This window comes from Pantherophis guttatus, chromosome 6 (genome assembly GCF_059756535.1).
Source record: "Pantherophis guttatus breed Tessera chromosome 6, ASM5975653v1, whole genome shotgun sequence".
Taxonomy (NCBI): Eukaryota; Metazoa; Chordata; class Lepidosauria; order Squamata; family Colubridae; genus Pantherophis; species Pantherophis guttatus.
In genome coordinates this window covers 642,700-663,432 of record NC_142068.1, presented here as the reverse complement: position 1 = coordinate 663,432, position 20,733 = coordinate 642,700, and the positions used below count along the sequence as shown (strand labels likewise).

The window sequence follows — 20,733 nt, the reverse complement described above, 5'->3', positions numbered from 1 at the left end:
TTTCACCCAATGATGTTCCTGCAGTGCCCTCGCCCTCCCCCCTTGGGCTGAGCTTCACAAACAGTTCAGGATTTCAAGCCCGGGAGAGTCTAAGGTTTCCTCGTCCAATTCACCCTCCCTCGGCTAAAGTGGAGGTTGACAACAGGAGTGTTAATCATAATTTGAACTGTTCCTTTTCTTTTCCAGAACCGACACCTACACCCCCGGAACCCAGTACACCAGGTAATCCTGCCCCTCAACTTTACTTTAATGACAACGTTTGAAGGACATTCCTGAAAGCACCCAGTTTCCCAGTGATGGGCATAATAGGTGGAGATTGGAGGTCAACAGGACGTTCCCCAGCCCTTGTTCTTCCGTTGCTAAGAACACATATTCCCCTTCTTCTAAGGGATGAATGACAATTGGAGGGGTGATCCTAACTTGCCTTCTTTTCTTTGTCCACCAGAACCAACACCTACACCTGCGGAACCCAGTACACCAGGTAATCCTACCCCTCAACCTTATTTTAATGACAATGTTTGAAGGACATCCCTGAAAGCACCCAGTTTCCCAGTGATGGGCATAATAGGTGGAGATTGGAGGTCAACAGGATGTTCCCCAGCCCTTGTTCTTCCATATTCCCCTTCTTCTAAGGGATGAATGACAATTGGAGGGGTGATCCTAACTTGCCTTCTTTTCTTTGTCCACCAGAACCAACACCTACACCTGCGGAACCCAGTACACCAGGTAATCCTACCCCTCAACTTTATTTTAATGACAATGTTTGAAGGACATTCCTGAAAGCACCCAGTTTCCCAGTGATGGGCATAATAGGTGGAGATTGGAGGTCAACAGGATGTTCCCCAGCCCTTGTTCTTCCATATTCCCCTTCTTCTAAGGGATGAATGACAATTGGAGGGGTGATCCTAACTTGCCTTCTTTTCTTTGTCCACCAGAACCAACACCTACACCTGCGGAACCCAGTACACCAGGTAATCCTACCCCTCAACCTTATTTTAATGACAATGTTTGAAGGACATTCCTGAAAGCACCCAGTTTCCCAGTGATGGGCATAATAGGTGGAGATTGGAGGTCAACAGGATGTTCCCCAGCCCTTGTTCTTCCATATTCCCCTTCTTCTAAGGGATGAATGACAATTGGAGGGGTGATCCTAACTTGCCTTCTTTTCTTTGTCCACCAGAACCAACACATACACCTGCGGAACCCAGTACACCAGGTAATCCTACCCCTCAACCTTATTTTAATGACAATGTTTGAAGGACATTCCTGAAAGCACCCAGTTTCCCAGTGATGGGCATAATAGGTGGAGATTGGAGGTCAACAGGATGTTCCCCAGCCCTTGTTCTTCCATATTCCCCATCTTCTAAGGGATGAATGACAATTGGAGGGGTGATCCTAACTTGCCTTCTTTTCTTTGTCCACCAGAACCAACACCTACACCTGCGGAACCCAGTACACCAGGTAATCCTACCCCTCAACTTTATTTTAATGACAATGTTTGAAGGACATTCCTGAAAGCACCCAGTTTCCCAGTGATGGGCATAATAGGTGGAGATTGGAGGTCAACAGGATGTTCCCCAGCCCTTGTTCTTCCATATTCCCCTTCTTCTAAGGGATGAATGACAATTGGAGGGGTGATCCTAACTTGCCTTCTTTTCTTTGTCCACCAGAACCAACACATACACCTGCGGAACCCAGTACACCAGGTAATCCTACCCCTCAACTTTATTTTAATGACAACGTTTGAAGGACATTCCTGAAAGCACCCAGTTTCCCAGTGATGGGCATAATTGGTGGAGATTGGAGGTCAACAGGATGTTCCCCACCCCTTGTTCTTCCATATTCCTCTTCTTCTAAGGGATGAATGACAATTGGAGGGGTGATCCTAACTTGCCTTCTTTTCTTTGTCCACCAGAACCGACACCTACCCCTGTGGGGACCACTGACTCAGGTAATGCTGGGTGTCAAATCTTTCTTAGGTGCAATTCTTGGAGGAGAGCTCTGCCCTCAATCCAATTGCATGTTTCCACTAGGAAAAGATGTCTGCCCTGTAGCTAGCTTCAAATCTGCCCTATAGATCTCTTTTGGTTCACACCTTGGAAGTCATGTGTGACAATATCCATAGGGAAATTCGTTTCCCATTTTTCTCCCAAAGGTTTTCCTCCATTCTCACAAGGCAATGGCCAAACTTCTCTTGCTATCAAGAGGTCATAAAACCCACCACCATCATGGAGATGTGATAGGTACTGGGGCAATAACTCCAATCACATGTAACTATTCCAAGCACATGGAAAATGGCATACTGGCAGCTTTAGTCACATAGCTGGAATAGACTCCCCCACTTTCCACAGGGACACAGGGATGTGCTCCAACATCACTGAATTGTTCCACCTGAACAGAGCTCTGGAAAAGGGGGGCATTCTCACTTTATCATATTTTCTCCGTGATACCTGCGCACAATGAAGAAATGGTGCTTGTTAGAGGGGGTAGGAATGGCCTCTAGATCAGAGCCCCAAATCTCTGTTGCTCCCCTCAAAAGTGGATCCTCTGCTACTCTGACAAGTACAAGGCAGAGTTTAAGTTTCTTGAACCATTTCAAGTCCTTTCCTGCCTTGTACTCAAAATATAAATGTCACTTCAGATGATACATCAACCACCCCTATATCTGCAACCCCACAGACACCACTTACGCCCACCCAAGGTGAATATGTTTAAGGCTGAAGCTTAAACTTCCCACTTGCGATGGGTTTTGGGTTTGACTGCAGTCCTGGTGGCTAGGAAGAGGAGAAGTGCAGGAAATTAGCTGTTGTCAAGTACAAGGAAAAGCTTGAGATCCTTGGACCATTCCAAGCTGCTAAAAATGAAGGAGGCACCCAAAGTGTATCTGCTATTCCTGTCCAAAGTATAGCCTCCCATTTCAAATGAGCTGACGCCGGCCTGTGTCTGACCTCCCTTTCTTCTTTCCAGAGTCCTGCCTGGTGTCGGGTGACCCTCATTATTACACTTTTGACAAGCAGACGCACCACTTCATGGGCAACTGTACCTATACTCTCTCCCAACTGTGTGACCGAAACAACTCTCTGCTCCCCTACTTCAACGTGGAAGCAAGCAACGAGCACCGAGGGGGCCACACACACGTCTCCTACGTTGAGAGTGTGCACATTGACGTCTTTGGCATCCGGGTCACCCTGGGAAAGGGAGGAAGAGTGACGGTAGGTGGAGCTGCTGCTGCTGAAGGACAGCTGTGCTTTGTTGTTGGGGTACGAAAGAGCACCGTTGTTCCTGAGTCCCCTACAGTGATGCCTGAACCTCTTTCTAGGTCGATGGGGAGCCAGTCATCGTCCCCTCCACCCCAATAGGGGGTGTGGAGATCTTTCCCAGCGGCTTCTACACAGTGGTTTCTACGGATTTTGGGTTGAGAGTCAAGTTTGACGGAGACCACCAGGTGGAAGTGTCCCTCCGCAGCACGTACAAGGGTGAGGTCTGCGGCATGTGTGGAAACTACAACGGGGATCCTTCTGACGATTTCCTCAACCCCGATGGGAAACCAGAGCCTGACTCCACAAGCTTGGGCAACAGCTGGCAGGTGGCCAACCTCACCAGGTTCGTAGCTTATATCCCTGAATAGCAGCTTTTGTCCAGATGGAAATCGTTGGGTATTCAACCACAGTATTTTTTTTGCTACAGTTGTTCCTCTGGACATGATCCAGTCTGCACGGAGGATGAGAAAGACATGGCCAAAAGCAGCGATTTCTGTGGACGCCTGACAGATATCAATGGACCATTCAGACATTGCCAGAGCGTCTTGGATCCAACGGGGCATTTTGAAAGCTGCCTTTACGATCAGTGCGCCCTGCACTTAGACCCAGGCTCCCTCTGCAAGAGCTTGCAGTCCTACGCAGATGCCTGCCAGTCCCTGGGAATCGCCATCGAACCCTGGCGGAATGCCACCTTCTGCCGTAAGTTTTGTGGCAGCAATACCTGTGGTGGGCCTTGAGTATCGCGAAACATCTATGTGAGTGGAGGGGTCAGGGGATCAACTGAAAGAGGGAGGGTGTTTCCTCTGTCTCTTTGAAGAGACTCCCGTCGAGAGAGGGACATGTATTGCCACGTTCCCTCTTGGAGACACACTGTCTGCAACTCCAGCTTACCCTAGAAAGCAAATAGCCTAAATCTCTGGCTGGGATCCTGGGGAGCAGGGAATGCAACCTAGGAAGAAACCGTGCCCCAGTGAGGGACTCGCATCCAAGTCCATTAAGGGATGCAGTGTGTACTTTAGGACCAAACCTCCGGCACTGAGCTCAGGGAGATCTTCTTCCCTCCTGCAGCCATTCATTGCCCACTCAGCAGCCACTACGAGCCTTGCGCCAATGCCTGTCCATCCACCTGCAAGGACCCAAATGCTCCGGACACCTGCAACCTGCCGTGCATGGAAGCCTGCGTCTGCGACTCCGGGTTCTTCCTTTACAATGGCACCTGTGTGCCCAGCCATCAATGTGGGTGCTGGCAGCAGGGGAAGCACTACCCAGTGGGCTCCAGCTTTTGGACCGACGACACCTGCACCACCAGATGCACCTGCCCCAGTCCAGGTGGCAAGCTCAGCTGCTTTGATGATTCCTGCCCTAAGCATTATTACTGCGGAGTCCAAAATGGTGTCCCCAGCTGCTACCGACATACGTACGGGGTCTGCCGCGTCCACAACGACCCTCATTACAACACCTTTGACAAAGAGACGCACCACTTCATGGGCACCTGCACCTACACCCTGGCCAAGGTCTGCGCCAATGAGACGGGGCTGCCCTACTTTAACATCGAGGCCAAGAACGAACACCGTGGGAATCCCTCCGTCTCTTACGTCCAGCGGGTCCTAGTGGAGGTTTACGGGCACCGGATTGAGATTCTCAAAGGACACAGGGATCAAGTGCTGGTAACCCAAAGCAGTTTCTCATTTCCTGCTTGTGCTTTGAAATAGAAGGAAGCTATGTTCCTTCCCGATTCTCTGCTGAACGGTTTTTGATTGGAAGGTGTGGGGAAATCCTATTTTCTAACCTCTGGTTGAATATCGGTTTGATCAAGGATAAGAGTGAACAAAATAGTAACAGCCTCTCCTTTGATTGGTGGCAGGGTACGATTTCTTATTGATTGATTAATTTTTAATGATACTTCTTTTCCCGCTCCTGCAAATATACTCAGAGTCGGTATTTCTGTACGGGGACTTAGTAATGGGGAACCCAACTCTTCCCATCCTGATCATCTTCAGACGGTTCCTTTCTTTGGAAATAAAGTTACAATTTGTGTCTGACTCCTTCTAGGTGAACAAAGTGCTTACAAGGCTTTCTGTGCGCAAGCTGAACAACGCCCTGAGAGTGGACATCGACGGACGCTACGTGACCCTAGAAACGGAATTCGGGCTGATTGTCTCTTACGACACGGATCACTCGGTGGAGATCAGGGTCCCCACGGACTTCTTCAACAAGACCTGCGGCATGTGTGGGAACTTCAACAGCCACAGGCAGGATGACAGCATGATGCCCAACGGAGAGCAAGCCAAGAATTCCAATGAGCTGGGAAACAGCTGGCAGGTGCCCAATGCAACGTACGACGCCCCCGATTGTACAGGCCCACCTCCAACCCCAGGACCTTGTTCCTCAGAGCTGAAGAATCTCTATGAGACAGAGGCCTATTGCGGACAGCTAACCAGTAGCCAAAGACCGTTGGCAGTTTGCCATTCTGCAATCAACCCCAACAGCTTCTTCCAGAGTTGCGTCTTTGACCTGTGTGAGCTGCATGGGTCCCAGCAGGCCTTGTGTGGTGCTTTGGAGGCGTACGCTGATGCCTGCCAAAGAGCTGGCGTGCAGCTTCCCGACTGGAGGAATGCCACTTCCTGCAGTGAGTATCCACGTAGAATACCCTAAAAGATGAGCAATTGACCTAGTTGGGGAAATATGCTCTCTTGGTTGGTTGCAGCAGCATTCCGGGTCCTGCAGAAGGGCAGGTGTCGCCTAAAATCTGCCTTTGGATGAAGGACTCGCTTGTCTTCAGGTGGTGATTGGGGTGGAGATGGGCCATCACTTTAGTTATCGCCCAAAAGGCAAGCCATCTATCTACCAGATTCCATGGCTCCCGCTGTCATGATCCACTTGCAAATGTGGTTCCCCGAGCACGTAGAATCAAGGCAGCATCCCTATTCTTTCCAGCATCACTGGTAGCTTCCTGTTCCCAACAAGCTGACCTAGAAAGCTGCTTGCACTGAGTGTGACCTTGGGAAGTGGACCTCGTTTTCTGAGTGGTTCCTGCTTTGTTTTGTAGAAATCCCTTGCGGTCATCACAGCCATTACAATGTGTGCGCCACGTCCTGTCCCGCCACGTGTTCCAATCCACTGGCTCCGTGGAACTGCACCAAGCCTTGCGTGGAGGACTGCGAATGCGACGAAGGCTTTGTCCTGAGCGGAGCACAATGTGTGCCGCAGGAGGATTGTGGCTGTGTACATGGAGATCAATATTATGAGGTTTGTTCCCAAGCAACGTCTGGGGCCGTGACAGAACCTGCAGCAACTTTCACAACAGTGCAGGGTCCACATCTTTTACTTTGGCTTTTCTCCAACAGAAAGGAGAGACGTTCTGGCAGCCGGATTGCGTCGGCCAATGTCGCTGTGCAGAACATGGCAACTTGTCCTGCAACTCAGACAGTTGCAAAAAAGACCAAGTCTGTAAAGTACAGAATGGCATCCTGGGATGCTACATTCCAGACAAGGCCACCTGTCACATCTACGGAGACCCTCACTATGTCACCTTCGATGGGCGACTCTATCATTTCCAGGGTGGGTGCAATTACACCGCAGTGCAAATCTGCAGCAACTCCTCCGAGCGCTTCTCCGTGACCACTCGGAACGAACATCGCTCCAGCCCGCACTGGACGGCTCTCAACTCAGTGGCCATCTCGCTGAGAAACATCCACCTGGCTCTGAGGAAGAACAAAGAGGTCTACGTGAGTATTGCAACCTGAAGAATTGTGCAAGGGAATTGACTACCTGGATGAAATTCTGGCGTTCCCCTTCACATTTAGCCGTCCTCCCAGAAAAGTTGCCCAGGAATAGATGCAGTCCTATGGTGCCAAGTTGCTAACTTTGTGGGGCAGGTGCTAATTCAGTGATACCAGACACGGGGTACTGTAGGTGGTAGCCCATGAAGCCCAGAAATCCAATGGAATTACAATTCCTAGGCTGACCTTTTTCCTTTCTACAGCTGAATGGGGCCAGAGTTGATCTTCCTTTGAAGCTCCAGTCAGACATTCAGGTGGAGGAACAGCTTCCGTATGTGGTTGTTGACAGTCCCCTTGGCTTTCGGGTGAAGTTTGATGGGGACCAGCAGCTGCTTATCCAAGTGGACGAGAGATACGAGGGACACCTCTGTGGGCTGTGCGGCACGTACTCGGGCAACCAGCTGGACGATTTCCAACAGCCAGATGGGATGCTGGTGACCGACGCCAACAAATTTGGCAACAGCTGGAGAGTGGAAGATGACAAGTGGAGGCAAGTGACTGTGAACGACAAGGTGTTTTCAGGGGTCCGCAACATTTTCCGTATCGGGTTCTAGGATATGGATTACGAAATCAGAATTGGTCAGCCAGTTGAACACACTGTGCAGTACCTTGTATACCGATAAGAAACTCAACCATTAGAGGAAGGGAACCCCAAAAATGTAGTGTTTAAAGGGGACACAGTTGTTCCTCATTAAACTCTTCAGCACTTGCACCCTCCTAGTGCCAGAACGAGCAGGCTAACTGAGCCAAAACGTTTCATGTACATTTCTCTTTGGGCATCCAAACAAAGGGTGTTTTAACGTTGGCCTTTTTTCTGCCTCTAGCTGTTCCCCAGGACCACCCATAGATCCACCCCACTGCGACCCTGTGGAAGAGGCAGGTTTTGAAGATCGGTGCAGAGTGATTCTGTCCTCAAACGGGCCTTTTACCAACTGCCATGGCAGCCTCCCTCCTCAGCTGTACTTTGAAAGCTGCGTGTATGACCAGTGTGCCACCGGGGGAGACGAAGGGCAGTTGTGCAAAAGTCTGGAAGCGTATGCCGCTGCGTGCGAAATGAACGGGGCCGACCTTGGAGATTGGGAAAAGGATACAGTTTGTGGTGAGTAGAGCTGTTGTGCAACTTGGGTGTTTTCCCGCTAGCCTGAATGTGAAAAAGGGGCATACAATCAGATCTCAGTGAGAACACCTGTGCCTACCATGTTTCCCCAACCCTATCTTATTTTCTTTCCGCCCAAAAATAAGCACCAGGTCTTATTTTACCCACTTACCTTAGGACCACTGCAATCATGCTTCCCATTCCCTGACACCTGTCATGCTGCTTCCCTGACTTTTCCGGCAGCTGCTCGCAGCCAAACACAGCATGGCTTGCTTTGCCGGTGCCATTGCTCATGGCAGGTGGCTGCATGATGAGTTGTGCCTTTGAAGGCACAAGCGGCAAAACCAGCATGATGCACCACGTGGCATCCGACTGCAATTGGCCACAAGGAGCTGCAGAATAAGTTGGGCGGTGGCATGACAGCAGGGCATGGGAGGCCTGGCTGTGGCAGTCCTAATGTAAGGCACATGTGGGCCGTGTAGTGCATGTTGGGCAGCTCCATCCCCCCCACTCCTGCCCTAGCTTGATTTTTACGCTTGTGCCTTGCCCCACCTTGTAGAACCAGACAGTAGACAGGCCTTGAGTAGGGCTTATTTTGGGGGGTACGGCTTATATTAGGAGCAGATGTGAACATTGGACTCGGGCTTGTTTTCGGAATTGGTTCTATTTTCGGGGAAACCCATTACTTTCCCCTTCTCACAAGTGTGCAGCATCTGTAGTACAGTTGAGCACTTGGGAGACTCCATTCCTCTCTCTTGTGTCCCATTTGAAACAAGGCAAGGCCAGCAATGGCACCTTTCTGGTGTCTTCCTTGACAATTTCCTAGCTTTTGTCAAGGTTCTCCTTGACAAATGTTGCATGGAATGTTGCATGGAATGGTAAGACAAAAAAGGTCAAACATTTGGGCAGGTTGAATTTTTCCCCCTCCTTAGAAGCAGTAGGGTTAGGGTTAGGGTTAGGGTTAGGGTTAGGGTTAGGGTTAGGGTTAGGGTTAGGGTTAGGGTTAGGGTTAGGGTTAGGGTTAGGGTTAGTCCTTCCACCTCTTTACAATGAATTGTGCAGGATGATCATAGATCAGGGATTCTGTGCTCCTGACTGCACACACGGAACAGCAATACAAGGCTTGGCTTTACTTTCCCATTTCCTCTCAGTCAATCAATGTTTCTGCTTGTGCATACAATACAAATGATAGGAATCGGACATGGCCATTCTCTTTTTAACCTGTATAACTACCATCCCTGGAGGTTCCACTGTCAGCGTAAACACTCCCACCTCATGTGAATCTCCTCCAAACCAGAGCAGGTCCATTCTCCAATTGTTCCTCAAATCTTTCACCCAATGATGTTCCTGCAGTGCCCTCGCCCTCCCCCCTTGGGCTGAGCTTCACAAACAGTTCAGGATTTCAAGCCCGGGAGAGTCTAAGGTTTCCTCGTCCAATTCACCCTCCCTCGGCTAAAGTGGAGGTTGACAACAGGAGTGTTAATCATAACTTGAACTGTTCCTTTTCTTTTCCAGAACCGACACCTACACCCCCGGAACCCAGTACACCAGGTAATCCTGCCCCTCAACTTTACTTTAATGACAACGTTTGAAGGACATTCCTGAAAGCACCCAGTTTCCCAGTGATGGGCATAATAGGTGGAGATTGGAGGTCAACAGGACGTTCCCCAGCCCTTGTTCTTCCGTTGCTAAGAACACATATTCCCCTTCTTCTAAGGGATGAATGACAATTGGAGGAGTGATCCTAACTTGCCTTCTTTTCTTTGTCCACCAGAACCAACACCTACACCTGCGGAACCCAGTACACCAGGTAATCCTACCCCTCAACTTTATTTTAATGACAATGTTTGAAGGACATCCCTGAAAGCACCCAGTTTCCCAGTGATGGGCATAATAGGTGGAGATTGGAGGTCAACAGGATGTTCCCCAGCCCTTGTTCTTCCATATTCCCCTTCTTCTAAGGGATGAATGACAATTGGAGGGGTGATCCTAACTTGCCTTCTTTTCTTTGTCCACCAGAACCAACACCTACACCTGCGGAACCCAGTACACCAGGTAATCCTACCCCTCAACTTTATTTTAATGACAATGTTTGAAGGACATTCCTGAAAGCACCCAGTTTCCCAGTGATGGGCATAATAGGTGGAGATTGGAGGTCAACAGGATGTTCCCCAGCCCTTGTTCTTCCATATTCCCCTTCTTCTAAGGGATGAATGACAATTGGAGGGGTGATCCTAACTTGCCTTCTTTTCTTTGTCCACCAGAACCAACACCTACACCTGCGGAACCCAGTACACCAGGTAATCCTACCCCTCAACCTTATTTTAATGACAATGTTTGAAGGACATTCCTGAAAGCACCCAGTTTCCCAGTGATGGGCATAATAGGTGGAGATTGGAGGTCAACAGGATGTTCCCCAGCCCTTGTTCTTCCATATTCCCCTTCTTCTAAGGGATGAATGACAATTGGAGGGGTGATCCTAACTTGCCTTCTTTTCTTTGTCCACCAGAACCAACACCTACACCTGCGGAACCCAGTACACCAGGTAATCCTACCCCTCAACTTTATTTTAATGACAATGTTTGAAGGACATTCCTGAAAGCACCCAGTTTCCCAGTGATGGGCATAATAGGTGGAGATTGGAGGTCAACAGGATGTTCCCCAGCCCTTGTTCTTCCATATTCCCCTTCTTCTAAGGGATGAATGACAATTGGAGGGGTGATCCTAACTTGCCTTCTTTTCTTTGTCCACCAGAACCAACACCTACACCTGCGGAACCCAGTACACCAGGTAATCCTACCCCTCAACCTTATTTTAATGACAATGTTTGAAGGACATTCCTGAAAGCACCCAGTTTCCCAGTGATGGGCATAATAGGTGGAGATTGGAGGTCAACAGGATGTTCCCCAGCCCTTGTTCTTCCATATTCCCCTTCTTCTAAGGGATGAATGACAATTGGAGGGGTGATCCTAACTTGCCTTCTTTTCTTTGTCCACCAGAACCAACACCTACACCTGCGGAACCCAGTACACCAGGTAATCCTACCCCTCAACTTTATTTTAATGACAATGTTTGAAGGACATCCCTGAAAGCACCCAGTTTCCCAGTGATGGGCATAATAGGTGGAGATTGGAGGTCAACAGGATGTTCCCCAGCCCTTGTTCTTCCATATTCCCCTTCTTCTAAGGGATGAATGACAATTGGAGGGGTGATCCTAACTTGCCTTCTTTTCTTTGTCCACCAGAACAAACACATACACCTGCGGAACCCAGTACACCAGGTAATCCTACCCCTCAACTTTATTTTAATGACAATGTTTGAAGGACATTCCTGAAAGCACCCAGTTTCCCAGTGATGGGCATAATAGGTGGAGATTGGAGGTCAACAGGATGTTCCCCAGCCCTTGTTCTTCCATATTCCCCTTCTTCTAAGGGATGAATGACAATTGGAGGGGTGATCCTAACTTGCCTTCTTTTCTTTGTCCACCAGAACCAACACCTACACCTGCGGAACCCAGTACACCAGGTAATCCTACCCCTCAACCTTATTTTAATGACAATGTTTGAAGGACATTCCTGAAAGCACCCAGTTTCCCAGTGATGGGCATAATAGGTGGAGATTGGAGGTCAACAGGATGTTCCCCAGCCCTTGTTCTTCCATATTCCCCTTCTTCTAAGGGATGAATGACAATTGGAGGGGTGATCCTAACTTGCCTTCTTTTCTTTGTCCACCAGAACCAACACCTACACCTGCGGAACCCAGTACACCAGGTAATCCTACCCCTCAACTTTATTTTAATGACAATGTTTGAAGGACATTCCTGAAAGCACCCAGTTTCCCAGTGATGGGCATAATAGGTGGAGATTGGAGGTCAACAGGATGTTCCCCAGCCCTTGTTCTTCCATATTCCCCTTCTTCTAAGGGATGAATGACAATTGGAGGGGTGATCCTAACTTGCCTTCTTTTCTTTGTCCACCAGAACCAACACATACACCTGCGGAACCCAGTACACCAGGTAATCCTACCCCTCAACTTTATTTTAATGACAATGTTTGAAGGACATTCCTGAAAGCACCCAGTTTCCCAGTGATGGGCATAATAGGTGGAGATTGGAGGTCAACAGGATGTTCCCCAGCCCTTGTTCTTCCATATTCCCCTTCTTCTAAGGGATGAATGACAATTGGAGGGGTGATCCTAACTTGCCTTCTTTTCTTTGTCCACCAGAACCAACACATACACCTGCGGAACCCAGTACACCAGGTAATCCTACCCCTCAACCTTATTTTAATGACAATGTTTGAAGGACATTCCTGAAAGCACCCAGTTTCCCAGTGATGGGCATAATAGGTGGAGATTGGAGGTCAACAGGATGTTCCCCAGCCCTTGTTCTTCCATATTCCCCTTCTTCTAAGGGATGAATGACAATTGGAGGGGTGATCCTAACTTGCCTTCTTTTCTTTGTCCACCAGAACCAACACCTACACCTGCGGAACCCAGTACACCAGGTAATCCTACCCCTCAACTTTATTTTAATGACAACGTTTGAAGGACATTCCTGAAAGCACCCAGTTTCCCAGTGATGGGCATAATAGGTGGAGATTGGAGGTCAACAGGATGTTCCCCAGCCCTTGTTCTTCCATATTCCTCTTCTTCTAAGGGATGAATGACAATTGGAGGGGTGATCCTAACTTGCCTTCTTTTCTTTGTCCACCAGAACCAACACATACACCTGCGGAACCCAGTACACCAGGTAATCCTACCCCTCAACTTTATTTTAATGACAATGTTTGAAGGACATTCCTGAAAGCACCCAGTTTCCCAGTGATGGGCATAATAGGTGGAGATTGGAGGTCAACAGGATGTTCCCCAGCCCTTGTTCTTCCATATTCCCCTTCTTCTAAGGGATGAATGACAATTGGAGGGGTGATCCTAACTTGCCTTCTTTTCTTTGTCCACCAGAACCAACACCTACACCTGCGGAACCCAGTACACCAGGTAATCCTACCCCTCAACCTTATTTTAATGACAATGTTTGAAGGACATTCCTGAAAGCACCCAGTTTCCCAGTGATGGGCATAATAGGTGGAGATTGGAGGTCAACAGGATGTTCCCCAGCCCTTGTTCTTCCATATTCCCCTTCTTCTAAGGGATGAATGACAATTGGAGGGGTGATCCTAACTTGCCTTCTTTTCTTTGTCCACCAGAACCAACACCTACACCTGCGGAACCCAGTACACCAGGTAATCCTACCCCTCAACTTTATTTTAATGACAACGTTTGAAGGACATTCCTGAAAGCACCCAGTTTCCCAGTGATGGGCATAATAGGTGGAGATTGGAGGTCAACAGGATGTTCCCCACCCCTTGTTCTTCCATATTCCTCTTCTTCTAAGGGATGAATGACAATTGGAGGGGTGATCCTAACTTGCCTTCTTTTCTTTGTCCACCAGAACCGACACCTACCCCTGTGGGGACCACTGACTCAGGTAATGCTGGGTGTCAAATCTTTCTTAGGTGCAATTCTTGGAGGAGAGCTCTGCCCTCAATCCAATTGCATGTTTCCACTAGGAAAAGATGTCTGCCCTGTAGCTAGCTTCAAATCTGCCCTATAGATCTCTTTTGGTTCACACCTTGGAAGTCATGTGTGACAATATCCATAGGGAAATTCGTTTCCCATTTTTCTCCCAAAGGTTTTCCTCCATTCTCACAAGGCAATGGCCAAACTTCTCTTGCTATCAAGAGGTCATAAAACCCACCACCATCATGGAGATGTGATAGGTACTGGGGCAATAACTCCAATCACATGTAACTATTCCAAGCACATGGAAAATGGCATACTGGCAGCTTTAGTCACATAGCTGGAATAGACTCCCCCACTTTCCACAGGGACACAGGGATGTGCTCCAACATCACTGAATTGTTCCACCTGAACAGAGCTCTGGAAAAGGGGGGCATTCTCACTTTATCATATTTTCTCCATGATACCTGTGCACAATGAAGAAATGGTGCTTGTTAGAGGGGGTAGGAATGGCCTCTAGATCAGAGCCCCAAATCTCTGTTGCTCCCCTCAAAAGTGGATCCTCTGCTACTCTGACAAGTACAAGGCAGAGTTTAAGTTTCTTGAACCATTTCAAGTCCTTTCCTGCCTTGTACTCAAAATATAAATGTCACTTCAGATGATACATCAACCACCCCTATATCTGTAACCCCACAGACACCACTTACGCCCACCCAAGGTGAATATGTTTAAGGCTGAAGCTTAAACTTCCCACTTGCGATGGGTTTTGGATTTGACTGCAGTCCTGGTGGCTAGGAAGAGGAGAAGTGCAGGAAATTAGCTGTTGTCAAGTACAAGGAAAAGCTTGAGATCCTTGGACCATTCCAAGCTGCTAAAAATGAAGGAGGCACCCAAAGTGTATCTGCTATTCCTGTCCAAAGTATAGCCTCCCATTTCAAATGAGCTGACGCCGGCCTGTGTCTGACCTCCCTTTCTTCTTTCCAGAGTCCTGCCTGGTGTCGGGTGACCCTCATTATTACACTTTTGACAAGCAGACGCACCACTTCATGGGCAACTGTACCTATACTCTCTCCCAACTGTGTGACCGAAACAACTCTCTGCTCCCCTACTTCAACGTGGAAGCAAGCAACGAGCACCGAGGGGGCCACACACACGTCTCCTACGTTGAGAGTGTGCACATTGATGTCTTTGGCATCCGGGTCACCCTGGGAAAGGGAGGAAGAGTGACGGTAGGTGGAGCTGCTGCTGCTGAAGGACAGCTGTGCTTTGTTGTTGGGGTACGAAAGAGCACCGTTGTTCCTGAGTCCCCTACAGTGATGCCTGAACCTCTTTCTAGGTCGATGGGGAGCCAGTCATCGTCCCCTCCACCCCAATAGGGGGTGTGGAGATCTTTCCCAGCGGCTTCTACACAGTGGTTTCTACGGATTTTGGGTTGAGAGTCAAGTTTGACGGAGACCACCAGGTGGAAGTGTCCCTCCGCAGCACGTACAAGGGTGAGGTCTGCGGCATGTGTGGAAACTACAACGGGGATCCTTCTGACGATTTCCTCAACCCCGATGGGAAACCAGAGCCTGACTCCACAAGCTTGGGCAACAGCTGGCAGGTGGCCAACCTCACCAGGTTCGTAGCTTATATCCCTGAATAGCAGCTTTTGTCCAGATGGAAATCGTTGGGTATTCAACCACAGTATTTTTTTTGCTACAGTTGTTCCTCTGGACATGATCCAGTCTGCACGGAGGATGAGAAAGACATGGCCAAAAGCAGCGATTTCTGTGGACGCCTGACAGATATCAATGGACCATTCAGACATTGCCAGAGCGTCTTGGATCCAACGGGGCATTTTGAAAGCTGCCTTTACGATCAGTGCGCCCTGCACTTAGACCCAGGCTCCCTCTGCAAGAGCTTGCAGTCCTACGCAGATGCCTGCCAGTCCCTGGGAATCGCCATCGAACCCTGGCGGAATGCCACCTTCTGCCGTAAGTTTTGTGGCAGCAATACCTGTGGTGGGCCTTGAGTATCGCGAAACATCTATGTGAGTGGAGGGGTCAGGGGATCAACTGAAAGAGGGAGGGTGTTTCCTCTGTCTCTTTGAAGAGACTCCCGTCGAGAGAGGGACATGTATTGCCACGTTCCCTCTTGGAGACACACTGTCTGCAACTCCAGCTTACCCTAGAAAGCAAATAGCCTAAATCTCTGGCTGGGATCCTGGGGAGCAGGGAATGCAACCTAGGAAGAAACCGTGCCCCAGTGAGGGACTCGCATCCAAGTCCATTAAGGGATGCAGTGTGTACTTTAGGACCAAACCTCCGGCACTGAGCTCAGGGAGATCTTCTTCCCTCCTGCAGCCATTCATTGCCCACTCAGCAGCCACTACGAGCCTTGCGCCAATGCCTGTCCATCCACCTGCAAGGACCCAAATGCTCCGGACACCTGCAACCTGCCGTGCATGGAAGCCTGCGTCTGCGACTCCGGGTTCTTCCTTTACAATGGCACCTGTGTGCCCAGCCATCAATGTGGGTGCTGGCAGCAGGGGAAGCACTACCCAGTGGGCTCCAGCTTTTGGACCGACGACACCTGCACCACCAGATGCACCTGCCCCAGTCCAGGTGGCAAGCTCAGCTGCTTTGATGATTCCTGCCCTAAGCATTATTACTGCGGAGTCCAAAATGGTGTCCCCAGCTGCTACCGACATACGTACGGGGTCTGCCGCGTCCACAACGACCCTCATTACAACACCTTTGACAAAGAGACGCACCACTTCATGGGCACCTGCACCTACACCCTGGCCAAGGTCTGCGCCAATGAGACGGGGCTGCCCTACTTTAACATCGAGGCCAAGAACGAACACCGTGGGAATCCCTCCGTCTCTTACGTCCAGCGGGTCCTAGTGGAGGTTTACGGGCACCGGATTGAGATTCTCAAAGGACACAGGGATCAAGTGCTGGTAACCCAAAGCAGTTTCTCATTTCCTGCTTGTGCTTTGAAATAGAAGGAAGCTATGTTCCTTCCCGATTCTCTGCTGAACGGTTTTTGATTGGAAGGTGTGGGGAAATCCTATTTTCTAACCTCTGGTTGAATATCGGTTTGATCAAGGATAAGAGTGAACAAAATAGTAACAGCCTCTCCTTTGATTGGTGGCAGGGTACGATTTCTTATTGATTGATTAATTTTTAATGATACTTCTTTTCCCGCTCCTGCAAATATGCTCAGAGTCGGTATTTCTGTACGGGGACTTAGTAATGGGGAACCCAACTCTTCCCATCCTGATCATCTTCAGACGGTTCCTTTCTTTGGAAATAAAGTTACAATTTGTGTCTGACTCCTTCTAGGTGAACAAAGTGCTTACAAGGCTTTCTGTGCGCAAGCTGAACAACGCCCTGAGAGTGGACATCGACGGACGCTACGTGACCCTAGAAACGGAATTCGGGCTGATTGTCTCTTACGACACGGATCACTCGGTGGAGATCAGGGTCCCCACGGACTTCTTCAACAAGACCTGCGGCATGTGTGGGAACTTCAACAGCCACAGGCAGGATGACAGCATGATGCCCAACGGAGAGCAAGCCAAGAATTCCAATGAGCTGGGAAACAGCTGGCAGGTGCCCAATGCAACGTACGACGCCCCCGATTGTACAGGCCCACCTCCAACCCCAGGACCTTGTTCCTCAGAGCTGAAGAATCTCTATGAGACAGAGGCCTATTGCGGACAGCTAACCAGTAGCCAAAGACCGTTGGCAGTTTGCCATTCTGCAATCAACCCCAACAGCTTCTTCCAGAGTTGCGTCTTTGACCTGTGTGAGCTGCATGGGTCCCAGCAGGCCTTGTGTGGTGCTTTGGAGGCGTACGCTGATGCCTGCCAAAGAGCTGGCGTGCAGCTTCCCGACTGGAGGAATGCCACTTCCTGCAGTGAGTATCCACGTAGAATACCCTAAAAGATGAGCAATTGACCTAGTTGGGGAAATATGCTCTCTTGGTTGGTTGCAGCAGCATTCCGGGTCCTGCAGAAGGGCAGGTGTCGCCTAAAATCTGCCTTTGGATGAAGGACTCGCTTGTCTTCAGGTGGTGATTGGGGTGGAGATGGGCCATCACTTTAGTTATCGCCCAAAAGGCAAGCCATCTATCTACCAGATTCCATGGCTCCCGCTGTCATGATCCACTTGCAAATGTGGTTCCCCGAGCACGTAGAATCAAGGCAGCATCCCTATTCTTTCCAGCATCACTGGTAGCTTCCTGTTCCCAACAAGCTGACCTAGAAAGCTGCTTGCACTGAGTGTGACCTTGGGAAGTGGACCTCGTTTTCTGAGTGGTTCCTGCTTTGTTTTGTAGAAATCCCTTGCGGTCATCACAGCCATTACAATGTGTGCGCCACGTCCTGTCCCGCCACGTGTTCCAATCCACTGGCTCCGTGGAACTGCACCAAGCCTTGCGTGGAGGACTGCGAATGCGACGAAGGCTTTGTCCTGAGCGGAGCACAATGTGTGCCGCAGGAGGATTGTGGCTGTGTACATGGAGATCAATATTATGAGGTTTGTTCCCAAGCAACGTCTGGGGCCGTGACAGAACCTGCAGCAACTTTCACAACAGTGCAGGGTCCACATCTTTTACTTTGGCTTTTCTCCAACAGAAAGGAGAGACGTTCTGGCAGCCGGATTGCGTCGGCCAATGTCGCTGTGCAGAACATGGCAACTTGTCCTGCAACTCAGACAGTTGCAAAAAAGACCAAGTCTGTAAAGTACAGAATGGCATCCTGGGATGCTACATTCCAGACAAGGCCACCTGTCACATCTACGGAGACCCTCACTATGTCACCTTCGATGGGCGACTCTATCATTTCCAGGGTGGGTGCAATTACACCGCAGTGCAAATCTGCAGCAACTCCTCCGAGCGCTTCTCCGTGACCACTCGGAACGAACATCGCTCCAGCCCGCACTGGACGGCTCTCAACTCAGTGGCCATCTCGCTGAGAAACATCCACCTGGCTCTGAGGAAGAACAAAGAGGTCTACGTGAGTATTGCAACCTGAAGAATTGTGCAAGGGAATTGACTACCTGGATGAAATTCTGGCGTTCCCCTTCACATTTAGCCGTCCTCCCAGAAAAGTTGCCCAGGAATAGATGCAGTCCTATGGTGCCAAGTTGCTAACTTTGTGGGGCAGGTGCTAATTCAGTGATACCAGACACGGGGTACTGTAGGTGGTAGCCCATGACGCCCAGAAACCCGAAGGAATTACAATTCCTAGGCTGACCTTTTTCCTTTCTACAGCTGAATGGGGCCAGAGTTGATCTTCCTTTGAAGCTCCAGTCAGACATTCAGGTGGAGGAACAGCTTCCGTATGTGGTTGTTGACAGTCCCCTTGGCTTTCGGGTGAAGTTTGATGGGGACCAGCAGCTGCTTATCCAAGTGGACGAGAGATACGAGGGACACCTCTGTGGGCTGTGCGGCACGTACTCGGGCAACCAGCTGGACGATTTCCAACAGCCAGATGGGATGCTGGTGACCGACGCCAACAAATTTGGCAACAGCTGGAGAGTGGAAGATGACGAGTGGAGGCAAGTGACTGTGAACGACAAGGTGTTTTCAGGGGTCCGCAACATTTTCCGTATCGGGTTCTAGGATATGGATTACGAAATCAGAATTGGTCAGCCAGTTGAACACACTGTGCAGTACCTTGTATACCGATAAGAAACTCAACCATTAGAGGAAGGGAACCCCAAAAATGTAGTGTTTAAAGGGGACACAGTTGTTCCTCATTAAACTCTTCAGCACTTGCACCCTCCTAGTGCCAGAACGAGCAGGCTAACTGAGCCAAAACGTTTCATGTACATTTCTCTTTGGGCATCCAAACAAAGGGTGTTTTAACGTTGGCCTTTTTTCTGCCTCTAGCTGTTCCCCAGGACCACCCATAGATCCACCCCACTGCGACCCTGTGGAAGAGGCAGGTTTTGAAGATCGGTGCAGAGTGATTCTGTCCTCAAACGGGCCTTTTACCAACTGCCATGGCAGCCTCCCTCCTCAGCTGTACTTTGAAAGCTGCGTGTATGACCAGTGTGCCACCGGGGGAGACGAAGGGCAGTTGTGCAAAAGTCTGGAAGCGTATGCCGCTGCGTGCGAAATGAACGGGGCCGACCTTGGAGATTGGGAAAAGGATACAGTTTGTGGTGAGTAGAGCTGTTGTGCAACTTGGGTGTTTTCCCGCTAGCCTGAATGTGAAAAAGGGGCATACAATCAGATCTCAGTGAGAACACCTGTGCCTACCATGTTTCCCCAACCCTATCTTATTTTCTTTCCGCCCAAAAATAAGCACCAGGTCTTATTTTACCCACTTACCTTAGGACCACTGCAATCATGCTTCCCATTCCCTGACACCTGTCATGCTGCTTCCCTGACTTTTCCGGCAGCTGCTCGCAGCCAAACACAGCATGGCTTGCTTTGCCGGTGCCATTGCTCATGGCAGGTGGCTGCATGATGAGTTGTGCCTTTGAAGGCACAAGCGGCAAAACCAGCATGATGCACCACGTGGCATCCGACTGCAATTGGCCACAAGGAGCTGCAGAATAAGTTGGGCGGTGGCATGACAGCAGGGCATGGGAGGCCTGGCTGTGGCAGTCCTAATGTAAGGCACATGTGGGCCGTGTAGTGCGTGTTGGGCAGCTCCATCCCCCCCACTCCTGCCCTAGCTTGATTTTTACGCTTGTGCCTTGCCCCACCTTGTAGAACCAGACAGTGGACAGGCCTTGAGTAGGGCTTATTTTGGGGGGTACGGCTTATATTAGGAGCAGATGTGAACATTGGACTCGGGCTTGTTTTCGGAATTGGTTCTATTTTCGGGGAAACCCATTACTTTCCCCTTCTCACAAGTGTGCAGCATCTGTAGTACAGTTGAGCACTTGGGAGACTCCATTCCTCTCTCTTGTGTCCCATTTGAAACAAGGCAAGGCCAGCAATGGCACCTTTCTGGTGTCTTCCTTGACAATTTCCTAGCTTTTGTCAAGGTTCTCCTTGACAAATGTTGCATGGAATGTTGCATGGAATGGTAAGACAAAAAAGGTCAAACATTTGGGCAGGTTGAATTTTTCCC

At 49.6% G+C, this 20,733-nt stretch overlaps 1 protein-coding gene across 1 annotated transcript in view; it reads left to right on the top strand.

The window, feature by feature from the left end:
• The window catches only part of LOC117669819 (IgGFc-binding protein-like), a 69,194-nt gene that overhangs the window by 15,950 nt on the left and 32,511 nt on the right, over nucleotides 1–20,733 (top strand). Inside the window, exons 23-64 of the mRNA XM_087872177.1 lie at nucleotides 446–481; nucleotides 691–726; nucleotides 936–971; nucleotides 1,181–1,216; nucleotides 1,426–1,461; nucleotides 1,671–1,706; nucleotides 2,352–2,443; nucleotides 2,968–3,212; nucleotides 3,320–3,603; nucleotides 3,688–3,959; nucleotides 4,329–4,927; nucleotides 5,313–5,889; nucleotides 6,310–6,509; nucleotides 6,608–6,988; nucleotides 7,246–7,532; nucleotides 7,867–8,141; nucleotides 9,654–9,689; nucleotides 9,777–9,789; nucleotides 9,913–9,948; nucleotides 10,158–10,193; nucleotides 10,403–10,438; nucleotides 10,648–10,683; nucleotides 10,893–10,928; nucleotides 11,138–11,173; nucleotides 11,628–11,663; nucleotides 11,873–11,908; nucleotides 12,118–12,153; nucleotides 12,363–12,398; nucleotides 12,608–12,643; nucleotides 12,853–12,888; nucleotides 13,098–13,133; nucleotides 13,343–13,378; nucleotides 14,212–14,234; nucleotides 14,640–14,884; nucleotides 14,992–15,275; nucleotides 15,360–15,631; nucleotides 16,001–16,599; nucleotides 16,985–17,561; nucleotides 17,982–18,181; nucleotides 18,280–18,660; nucleotides 18,918–19,204; nucleotides 19,539–19,748. Coding sequence (XP_087728303.1) covers nucleotides 446–481; nucleotides 691–726; nucleotides 936–971; nucleotides 1,181–1,216; nucleotides 1,426–1,461; nucleotides 1,671–1,706; nucleotides 2,352–2,443; nucleotides 2,968–3,212; nucleotides 3,320–3,603; nucleotides 3,688–3,959; nucleotides 4,329–4,927; nucleotides 5,313–5,889; nucleotides 6,310–6,509; nucleotides 6,608–6,988; nucleotides 7,246–7,532; nucleotides 7,867–8,141; nucleotides 9,654–9,689; nucleotides 9,777–9,789; nucleotides 9,913–9,948; nucleotides 10,158–10,193; nucleotides 10,403–10,438; nucleotides 10,648–10,683; nucleotides 10,893–10,928; nucleotides 11,138–11,173; nucleotides 11,628–11,663; nucleotides 11,873–11,908; nucleotides 12,118–12,153; nucleotides 12,363–12,398; nucleotides 12,608–12,643; nucleotides 12,853–12,888; nucleotides 13,098–13,133; nucleotides 13,343–13,378; nucleotides 14,212–14,234; nucleotides 14,640–14,884; nucleotides 14,992–15,275; nucleotides 15,360–15,631; nucleotides 16,001–16,599; nucleotides 16,985–17,561; nucleotides 17,982–18,181; nucleotides 18,280–18,660; nucleotides 18,918–19,204; nucleotides 19,539–19,748 — 7,059 coding nt within the window. The remainder of the gene's footprint in view (nucleotides 1–445; nucleotides 482–690; nucleotides 727–935; nucleotides 972–1,180; nucleotides 1,217–1,425; nucleotides 1,462–1,670; nucleotides 1,707–2,351; nucleotides 2,444–2,967; nucleotides 3,213–3,319; nucleotides 3,604–3,687; nucleotides 3,960–4,328; nucleotides 4,928–5,312; nucleotides 5,890–6,309; nucleotides 6,510–6,607; nucleotides 6,989–7,245; nucleotides 7,533–7,866; nucleotides 8,142–9,653; nucleotides 9,690–9,776; nucleotides 9,790–9,912; nucleotides 9,949–10,157; nucleotides 10,194–10,402; nucleotides 10,439–10,647; nucleotides 10,684–10,892; nucleotides 10,929–11,137; nucleotides 11,174–11,627; nucleotides 11,664–11,872; nucleotides 11,909–12,117; nucleotides 12,154–12,362; nucleotides 12,399–12,607; nucleotides 12,644–12,852; nucleotides 12,889–13,097; nucleotides 13,134–13,342; nucleotides 13,379–14,211; nucleotides 14,235–14,639; nucleotides 14,885–14,991; nucleotides 15,276–15,359; nucleotides 15,632–16,000; nucleotides 16,600–16,984; nucleotides 17,562–17,981; nucleotides 18,182–18,279; nucleotides 18,661–18,917; nucleotides 19,205–19,538; nucleotides 19,749–20,733) is intronic.